General features: G+C 39.8%; 1 protein-coding gene across 1 annotated transcript in view; it reads right to left on the bottom strand.

Moving 5' to 3' along the window:
- The window catches only part of FER (FER tyrosine kinase), a 437,414-nt gene that overhangs the window by 163,933 nt on the left and 262,250 nt on the right, over positions 1-11,231 (bottom strand). Inside the window, exon 14 of the mRNA XM_019517242.1 lies at positions 5,209-5,265. Coding sequence (XP_019372787.1) covers positions 5,209-5,265 — 57 coding nt within the window. The remainder of the gene's footprint in view (positions 1-5,208; positions 5,266-11,231) is intronic.

The following is an 11,231-nucleotide window of genomic DNA, read 5'->3' as shown; positions in this document are numbered from 1 at the left end:
GGTTGGACAGATTATTTTTGATAATTTCTTAACTTCCGAGTGATTGGCATCTTACATTTCTTTAACTTATTGTGCAATGTATAAATGCATACAGTAGGTGTTTTTCCCATCAGAACCATTCCTTGTAGATATCAATGCAGAAATTCTAACAGTGTCAATGGTAGTTCTACATAGGCTTAACAAACTGGTCAACTGATCAGTCAAATATTGTCAACTGACAGGTCAATTGAATGTATATTTTTTGACTGGTCAAACTTTATAACAATTTTACAAAAAACTACATTTTTGTAGTTTTCTTGACACAAATATGATTTCTTGTTGTTTTTGGACATTTCTTAATGAAAAAAAATCTATGCTTTTTCTGTGCATTATTTGGACATACTGGCAATTTACAATTTTTTACCAATATTTGACCGATTAATTCACCAAAATTTATTTGACTGGTCAAATAACCAACCCTAGTTCCACATGAAAAATAAGGGTAGATTCTAACTAAGACTATATTCAGTTACATATTTTTCAGAAATATTTTGATTTTAAAATCATTTTAATGCTTCTTAAGTGTGAAATTCATATTTAATTTTGCAACAAATTTATCTCCACAACTCCACCTAGAATTTCTAATTTGACAAAAGAGGCAGAAGTGGAACGACAGAACAGCAGCTTTCTCCTGAAGTTTAACAGGCATTTTACTTCTAGCAGAGTCTTAAACGCACCTCACTTTGCATCTTTCCAGGCCCACACAGTGGTAAACATTCAGTGTGTGGGCTCTTTACATCATCACTTTTATGGAGCACCAGAAACTTCTGCACTTATTTACAATTATCTGTAATTGCCAAGATTCATGTTAATGCAATTAAATTTAAAAGCATCTGGGTAATGGATAACATTGTAGATCTAAACAACTTAACAATATACTTGGTAATTGCATATTTTAATCAGGTTATTATTACGGAACCTTTTGGTTCTTTAGCCATAGATTTTTTTTTTCCTTCTCAAAGTAGTAGCTTGTATTTTGAAATCCATCTCGGATCCATAAAATTATGCCCAAAGAGCAGGTGCAGCTGATGCTCCCATGTTCTTGACACAGGAAATGGGGCAGAGAAATATTTAATTTTACTATACGCTACTGCTTGTGAAAAGGGCCTTAGGTAATTGAAGATGGGCAACACCTACCTATTGGGAGGGGGCTGGGGCAGACATCACCTGCCCAATTATTTGCAATCTACCAAACACCCTGTAGGTAAGCTTTATATATCTGGATCTATTGGGACAGAAGCTGTATTGTCTACATGAGTGGGTTGGTGGTTGAATTGCTCTATTCATCATTAAGCAGAACATTCTAAACAGCATGCAATTCTGAACAACCAGCACCTTTCAGCTTCTCTTCATTAATTTTAGACTAATCACAGCATGCTTTTGAAGTACCTTGCCAAGGTAAATTATAGCAACTGGTTCATAAACTAAGAGTAGAAAACCATTAAACCACCCAGTCTGACCATCTCTTCATCATAGGCCGTTACATTTCAACCAGTTACTCCTGCATAGAAACCAAAAAATTGTATCTGACTAAACAATATTTTTCAAAATTGTATCCAGCCTCGAGGTGACAATTCCAAGATAAGAAGATCCACTGCTTCCCACTATAGTGTATTTCAATGGTTGATCAATCTCATTGTAAACATGGATACCTAACATTTAATTTGAAGTTGTATGGCTTTAACATTGATTCCTGTCCTACCTTTCTCTACTTGATCAACAGTCCTTTTTCCCTTATTTTCTCTTATGAAGATACTTATATATCATAATCAAGACTCCTCTTGGTTCAGACTGAGGTATTTTTGTAAGACATTCTTCCAGTCTTCACAATTTTGCAGGGCATAAAGGGAGCTTTCTCAGCACCTTTGCCAACTTTCCATCACTCTTAAAATGTAAAAAGTCAGAAAAGGATGCAGTATTTCAGGTTCACCAATGCCATTTACAGAAGTAAAAAATCTACTTTACTCCTACTCATTTCTCCTTTGGTAATGCATTCAAAGAATAAATTGGCTCTCTTCTGCTATAGCACTACATTAGGAAGTCATGATGAATTTTCCATTTGCTCCATCCCCTAGATCTGTCAGTATCCCTGTTTTAAAGAATATCCCCACGCTGCAGATCTGGCCCACGCTTATTATTTTCAGAGGCATGACCCTGCATTTGGCTGCATTAAAATACATTTGTGTGTGAGCCCCCAAGGAATATAGATTCCTTTCTATAACTGCCTTGTCCTCATCACTATGTATCACTATATGGCATATGCATATTTTATCAACAATAATTTTGTACTTATTTCCAGATAATTGAAAAAAAGTGTCAAAACACTTGGCCCCAGAAACAATGAATACAATACCCACATTCAAGAGGTTGGACAGCTCTCAGTTCATTTAATGTGTGCTCCACTGATACTGTATGGTGCTTTGTACAATTATGTTATGGGATACAAGTAAGTTAAAATTCCTTACAAATATCTAAATTTATTGCATCTATGAAATTACTTTTACCAAATTAGTTTATAATCTCACAAAAAAGGTTTGTTTGACAAGATCTAGTTTCCATAAAACTATGCTATGTTGACTGACATACTTCTTTATTGACTGAATCCCATTATCACCTCTTCCGTTAAGTTTCACCCAGGACTGATATCAGGCTAACCAACTTTTAACTACTCAGACCCTCTCAGTTGACCCCTTGGAAATTTGACAGACCATAGTATTTTCTTAGTCTTCTAAAATTTCTCCCATAATTCAAAAGAGATTAAAAATGTACATCAGGAGATCAGGGACTTTTGCAGTCAATCCTGTAAGTCTTTCGGGTTTAAGTTATTGCGGACTGCAAATTTAAAAATGTTCACCCAAGGCAGATGTTATTTAATGTATTTCTAATAAATAATGTGTTTGAAAGCAGTTCACCATTCTTACATACAGAAATGAATCACCTTGTATTCCAAATATGGGACAAAAATATTTGTTAAACACTTCCACCTTTTCAGGATGAGGACAGACTTGGACTATCTCTTATATAGAACCAGAACATCCACATACAACTGAGACAACTTTTATTTCACAAGTAGTAATTTGACTAGTTACTGAATATTCTCTATGTCTAAAACAGGTCACAAAATAGTCATAATTCATTTTTCAAAATCAGTTTCTTATGCAGCCACTAAACACTTACTCAGTTTTCTGATATTGCTATTATTCAGTCATTTGTTTTGTTAGTCTCTACACAAGTCAGTTAATGTGCTTGCTTGTTTTTAAGGTGAAAAAACTTATTTGATATGATCAGTGTATTGACTTTTTCCATCTAGCTTTTTTCTATCAAAGAATATGAAGCCAGAATTATATCTGCATGGTATCTTAAGTGGACATAATTTTCTGTACATCTAATAGTAGTTTGTGGTTTTGTTTCCTTCTGCTATCACAGATTTTATCCCAAGAAGCTGAATGCTTCGACATTATTTCTCTGGATCTTTGAAGTTACTTAATTCTTGCAGCAAAATAATATTTGCAATAAACACTAAACCCAGCTGCCTGATTTGGTTTGGGCACTTTTGTTTTAAATCCACTTTTCAGGTTTTGATGCATATTTTAGAGAATTGAAGGCAGTGTAGTCTAGTGGATTAAACACAGGTCTGAGAGTTAGGGAATCTTTTAATATTCATTTCCATTGCTTGCACTATCTGCATGCAGCCTAAGTTACTCGAAATACAGAATAAGGTACAGAGATAATTATTTACCTAGCTCATTGGTGTGTTGTAGAGTTTCATGTCTGTAAAAGACTGATATTAGAAGACACTGTATAACTGCTCAGGTATTATTTTGAGTATTGTGAGATTATTGTATATTATTGTGAGGTTACCTGGATATTAGTGTTTGCTTTCTAACACTGAGCAAGTCATTCAGGCTAGACACAGAAGTTATACATAAGCCAGTATAAGTAATGAGAAACCAGTTTAAACCCATAATTGACCAGAAATATAATGCACATAAACCAGTTTCAAAATGGCCAAACCCAGTTTAAGATAAACCTGGACAGATGTAGTATCAGACTTAACTGATTTTGGTTAAACCAGTTCATGGAACTTCTGTCCTAGATGCACTCCTGACTCAAGTTATGTCCCAGTCCCCCAGCAACCTAGGAGACATTGGGACCTCTGGTCAACTCCCCTCACAGGGCAGGTGGCCTAGCTTCAGCTCTGCTGTCTGCTTCAGCTGAGCCTGGCCAGCCCCACCCCACAGCTGTCACAGAGTTAAAGCAGCAATGCCTTTGCTCCCCAGCCTGGCCCTGCCTTCACCTATCAGCTCTGCAGGGCAGGGGAGAGGGGGACACGGGTGAATAAACCCCAAAACCCAGCTCCAATCTGTGAGGGTTGCCCCCCCCCCACCTCCTGATAGGCTGGCATGAGTCACTGACCAGCTGGGGGTGGGAAGGGGGAAAGGACTTCCCTCTCCTGGCCAGACCGAGCCCAGCACCACCTCTGGGGGTTCACCTATCCAGCTCAGAATCCTCCCAGCTCTGATATTCCCCGCTGTGGGGGGCATTTCCCTCCCCCCAAGAGCCAGGAGTCACTGATGTGCAGCAGGTAGGGGGGACTGAAACCGTCCCCCATGCCAGTACAAGCCAGGTGCCTGGGACAGAAGCAATCTGCAGAGGGCAGGATCGGGCCATGCCACCTGGCACAAGCTCCCTGAGCCATCCAGCATGACTTGACAGCTGCCAGGCTCTAATGGGACACACTGGGCAGCCCGAGGGGCTCGTGCTACGTGGCAGGGGGGGGATTTCTCCACAGAGGCAAAGATCAGACCCTGCCACTCAGTGCAAGCCCCCCTGAGCCACCTGGCATGCCCCATCAGAGCCCAGCAGCAACTGGCAACATGAGCTAGGCAGCACCAGGGGCTTGTGCCAGACAGTGGCGTCCTATCCTTCTTTCTATGGAGTTGGCCTGGCTGGGCAGGGAGGAAGGAAATCCACCCAGGGCCCAGCTCCCCCACCTGGGAAGGTCCCAGCTTGGAGGTTGAGACTAGGCCAGGGGGGTTCATTCATCCCCACCCATGTCAGTGACTCATGCCAGCCTAGCCATGCAGGGTGACTTCACAATTTATACATAGTCTGAACTCATATGCTCAGATTTTTTTTTTTTTTTATTAAGCTCAGTTGATCACTTACTTTGCCAAGCAATTCTCCCAGTGTGACATCTTCATGATTGAGAACCCATTTCTTATCCTACAGCAAGAAAAAAATAGCTGCTTAGTTTATGCAAGAGTACATTTCCCTTAAGACACATTTCAGCCAGTAGACATAGACCTAAAGGGATATTTCACTCAGACCATTCAATCAACAACATGCTAAGTTATAACCTCAAAAGGCAGTAAAAGCAGTTTTAAGAAACATTGCTACACAATAAGATACTGAAATCTATAAATCTATATTATAACAAATTTATATTGGAAGATTAAGCCTTCTGCATAATACTATACCTATAAATAGAACACAGTGTACATTTTTTCATAAAGCTCAGGGCATAATTTCTGCTATTGCTCATTTCAAAAACGAGTTTAGTCAAAATCAGAAAAGAAAACTTCATTTTACAATACAAACCCTACTGCTAATTCTGACTCGATCCAATAAAATATTTTTCCCCAGAACACTGGAATAAGAACCATTTTTCTACAGATGACCTGCCCTTGTGTTAGCAGTTGTTAAACCTATTGTGTGTAGTTTTATATCTTTCACAAATAATATCCTGTAGTATAATAAAACAAGAAACATCAATTATACTGTCAGTACAATACTGAAGACCAGTTATGGAACCATTCTATTAAAGAACATCATGTGTATTAAATGTGTTCAGCAACTTTCTGGCTGCACTAGGACTTATTCTCTCTCTAATATAAATATATTTTGTTAAAAGATTTTAAGAACTGTGTTTAAGTCTAATTATACAAATAGGCACAAGCATTTTTTTTCTATTTAAACCTCTAGATTCTTTCAGCACTTGATATTCCAGGCTTTCAAAAACACTATTGCCAATTATATATTATATTAAGATCATTATCTTACATAAATCTATAATTATTAAACAAAACAAAATCTAAAGCAATCTATTTTTATCCCTCTGTGAAAGAGTTTGTGACTTCTGTTTTACAAACATAATGGGCTGTGTTGAAGACCAACTGAAATTTTTGGATAGAGCACCCCCATCTTTATGTATGGTTACACACACACGCCCCCACACACCCCTCCTGATAGTCTGTTACACAGAACACTAATTCATGAATGACATTTGGTATTCCAGCTCATTACACTACTTTGCAACATAAAAAATGTGACCCTTTTTGTGAAAGGAGGAAAGATCCTACGTATTAAAGGAATCAGCACGAATTCATGCTCAAGAATAGTTAATTGTAAGATATAACCATAGCTTTGCTGACAACAATCGGTCTTCTCTAAAGGCAGGTGAAATATTTTGTATTCCATGCTATCTGTTCCCTCACTCATCTATTTTCACCTGGAGCTGCTGTCACTAACAACTGGCTGCTCTAAACAAATAGAAGGCTGAATAGGAGATAAGGGTACCCTATTCACTTTGGCTACAACCTTGGACAAGTGAAAAAAAAATTTCTACCTATTTCTAATTGCCAGAAGCAAATGTATGCTGGTGCAGGTATTACTCTAAAGTCTTGGTGTTTATGAAAAAGAAAAGGCTCCTACAGAAAGTGTCTGCTACAGAGATACAAAGAAGTAGTGTGACTGCTTTTACAAGCTATCCATTTTTTTGTGGTGAACATGTTTTGTGCTATTATTATTACCATGTGCTCATTTTTGCAGCACTCTTTAGAAAAACAGAAGTAAGATCAGTTTTTACATGAATAAAGCTATTTTGGTAAAACTTTTCATATTAAAGTGAATTTTTGACAATACATATACAGCTACTTTGGCAAACAATAAGAAATGCCATCCAAGTTTTACATAAACATGCATTCCCTATTTCCTCTCCTTCACCTCAAGATTTTCGTATCAGCAACTGCTAGAATACACTGAACAGCAACTGGGATAAATAATCAAGTAATAAACATGCAATGACAGTGAAAGGCAGTGAATGAGGAAATATCTTTGATTAGCTAGTACAGCATTTAAATACAGAAATTTCTTGAGAAGAGTAGGAAGTAGTGCGCGCTTTAGACAAGTGACATGGAGAAATATCTAAACATACATACAATGTGCTTTTGCTGTTATAATCATAATTATTTAATTTAGGGGACAAAATAAAAAGCATGAATCTCAGAACACAAGACCTAAATTCTCTTATGGGGCTACGACCTACAGATGCCCTGCAAAGGCTTACGGGGAGCTGGTGTCAACATTGCCTCTATGCTAGCACTGCTGAATGTTGAACCCTGGTGCACGTGTGGGAGAGAATAAATATTGCTTCCAACTATATTCTCATTCATATATAATGCCAATATAACAACAGCAATAATCATACACTGTCAAAAAAATGTATTAGTAATCCTCCAAATACCTTTCATGAAACATGAAAATCTCAGCACTTCTGTAGATTATCAAAATAACAAACAGAAAATGAAAATACAAAAAGATGGGGGAAAGAGACAGACTGAGTTAACACTGTAATTAGGCCACTTTTCACTGTGTCAGGTTTCAGGCCAAACCATTTAATACAAGGACAGAAGCAGTGAAGAGGACTGTCATGCAAGGGTCTTTGCATAGAAAAGATAATCCCTGAAGGACAGCTAATAAAATTAAAAACACCCAAGAAGGCTGAAACTGAATATTCATTCACTCCACCAATGCTTATTTTCTAAACCTACTTTGAAATATAATTCACAAGCAGATGCAAACTCTTAGTATATGAAAAGTCCTACTCCTTTTGATAGCGGAAAACAAAATCACAAATGATATGTTGGTAGTTCATGAGGGATAGGGACAGAAGTTACACAGGAACTGGTATAAGTGATCAGAAGCTGTTTTAAATCCGTTACAGAACAGAAGTTCAGTGCACAAAAAGGCTGAAACTCATTTAAGATAAACCTGGTCGAAAGTAGTATCAGACTTAACTGATTTGGAAAAAACTGGTTTATGAAACTTCTGTCCCAGCATGTTTGTAGACCTGAGCTGAGCTGAGCTGAGCTGAGCTGTGCTGTGCTGTGCTGTCTACTCCAGAGAGCCAGGCTGGCCCCAGCCCTCTGCTCCCTAGCTGGAGCAGTAAGTGCTGGCTCACTGGCCGGCTCACTGCCCCACCAGGTAAACCCTGGCTGGAGTCTGGGGCCAGGAAGGGGGGTTAAACTCACCTTCTCCTGAGTACAGAGCTGCCCTGCCGGTTTAATGCTGGCTGTGACTGGACTATAAATTCCAGAGACACCAGGAAGAGGAAGTGACGAGCAACCCTGCACAGTCCTGCTGCTCTGATTCTGGACTGCAAATCCCAGAGACCTCAGGGGCAGCAAGAAGAGTAAGCAAATACACAGCCCATGCTGCATTTATAGTTCCTCAGTTAATAGTTTTTCACAAAAAGAACTATTCTTGTTCACGCTTTTATGAATTCAATGCCACTACCTTCCCCACCCTCCACCTCCACCCCCGTCCAGACAGAGCATGGACTACGGCCTGGTCATTTGCACTCCACTCTAGCACTCTAACTGCAACAAGTATAGATCAATACTACTGCCTTCAAAACTAGTCATTATATAAGGTTTGTAAAAATATAAATATATGCAAGAGAAAAAACATAAATATATTTCTCAGTTACAGTAATACTCTACTCAATATGCTGACTGCGCCTTCAGGTAAAGGAAAAGGATGATTACTTTAGTTGAAATAAGAAACTCAGGAGTTTATGCTATGTTAGAAATACACAGGGAAATAGCTATTAAAAATTAAACATTAAAGAAAACAGCACTAAAAAATCCTCTCTGGATGAATCTACATGTATGCTTTATTGCATGGTAGTCTTAATTTACTGTACCATACAGTGTCACTATTTATATATGCATGGCAATTAAGCCAGTGTAGACTAATTTATTGTGCCATCCGATAGAACTTGTATCTGACAGGACTATCTGGGGGCACATGTAGATGGTGATGGGGATGGCTGCGGCACAAGGGTGCTTCAGTGTGGGGGGCTAGCCAGCAGGCTGCCCATGTGCTGAACACCCTCATGCCCCAGCCAGCCATTCCACAGCACATGGAGTCCCATCAGAGCAAGGCCTTAGCCAGCCCCTCTGCAGCACATAAAGCCCCACAGCCTTGGGGCTACACTTGCTGTGGAATGGCTAGCTGGGGTATGAGGATGCTTCAATGTAGGGGCTGCCTGCCGGCTAGCACCCCTGTGCCCCAGCCAGCCCCTCTGCAGCACATGGTGTCCAATCACAGCAGCTCTGTGCTAGCAGGTTGATCCCCTGGGTCCCCTGCCAACCTAGGCTGATCCCACTGAGGCTCATGTGCTACACTTGAATAAACTCCAGAGCTAATTAATCTGGAATATTTTGTTCCTAGAGATAAGTTCAAATGGTGCGCCCAGAAGCAAATACTCCAGAGTATTAATTGCATGTATAGACACCCTCTGTTGAGTTTACCTTCAGTCATTGACATTTTGGGGGGGAAATGTTGCTATCGTGGCAAAATAATAACTGAATTTAACGATCCTACCAGCTATCCCTGAACCTGTAATAAAATGTCAGTGGACATAGGCAGATTCCTTTAAGTCCTTGTATCAGCTCAGAATCCATTCCCTCCCTACTCGACACCGCCTCCTTCCCCTCCACGCTCAGCAGCACATCCCCTCCCCTCCCATTCCCCCACTTCTCTGCCCACCACTTTCCCCCCTATCCTTGGCTAATCTGGGGGTGGAAAGGACTCCAGAGCTGCTCCTAGACCACTGTAGTTGGGATGCACAGGGAACCAGGCTCAGCCAAGGATATCAGCAGCAGCAGGAGGTGGGTTCCATTTCCCTGAGCCAGTTCCCAGGCTGACATCTGGGGGAGTCAAGCAGGGAGGAGAACCTGCTTGCTGCCACCCCTGTCACTGTCCTGGGTTGATCCTGGCTCCTGGTGCTGACAGCCAGAGCAGAGCAGAAGCAGCTCTAGAGCACTCTCTTCTCCCAGCTGACCTGGAGGCAGCAGCAGGCAGAAAAAGGGTGGGGATGGGAAGGGAGGGCATGTGCTGCTGAGCACAGGGGGAAGCAGGTACAGAGAATCCGGTAAGAATACTTAATTCACGGACTTAAAAAAAGTTGCTGGCTGGTGCTCCCACGGTGTGGTCCAAAAGGAGAGGCGTGACCATGCCAATGTATCCCTGTTAGTGAACTATTTCCCATTCTGGGGAGAGTTGAGAAGTTCATCCAACTCCCTAAAGGAAAAAAGGGCTTGACCAGCTTTCTTATAAATAGATATAAGATCCATGGGGCCTACCCTTCACTTGACTGAGAAGACAACCAATGTTTACTGGCAGATAATGCAGTTCTTTGGTTTAACTAATAGAAATTTGTTCAGCAACTGAACAATTCAGGGAGCTTCATTGGGGGTTAGCTACCTACACAGGTGCCTAGGCACCATACAGAACTGGGCCAAAATGCAAAAGTTTATTTTTTTTGCACTAAAAGTGAAATAAGTAGAATTATAAAAAAAAAACCCAAAATGGAATACTCAAATGTATGAGCTGATCTAATACAAAAAATATTAGTTTTTCCTTCCAGAAATATGAAAGAATTTGATTTACTGTTATTCATGTATGCACGCATGTGGGATAGGGCATGTTTCAGATATTTATGTGCTTCCTGGAATCCATGAAATGCTTATGAATCCTGTAAATTTTTGTAATTTTAGAAGACCTGATTACTTCCTGAAAAGGTGTATTCATTACACTGACAGAGCTGTGCCATTGTATTATGTTCATGTTGTGATTGATTGTAATCAGTGATACCAGTCCATTGCTTTCATGATCATGCATTTTTCTGAAACCTAGAGATCTTAAATATTTTATGGATTAGTTTAGAGGCAAAGATTTCTTAGGGCGATATCTTTTATTGGACCAACTGTATAGTTGGGATAGAATTAGATTAGCTTTCAAAGTCAAAAAATTCTTAGGCACTTACAAATTGGTATGTTCTCAAACAGTTTTGTTTGCTACAAAATAACCTAATTTTCATCCAGGATTGTGCCCTGATTCCAGAT

This window comes from Gavialis gangeticus, unplaced genomic scaffold (genome assembly GCF_001723915.1).
Source record: "Gavialis gangeticus isolate Ggan-Ray unplaced genomic scaffold, GavGan_comp1, whole genome shotgun sequence".
Classification (NCBI taxonomy): domain Eukaryota; kingdom Metazoa; phylum Chordata; order Crocodylia; family Gavialidae; genus Gavialis; species Gavialis gangeticus.
The sequence above is the reverse complement of the archived record's forward strand: the minus strand, read 5'-3'. Positions and strand labels throughout refer to the sequence as shown.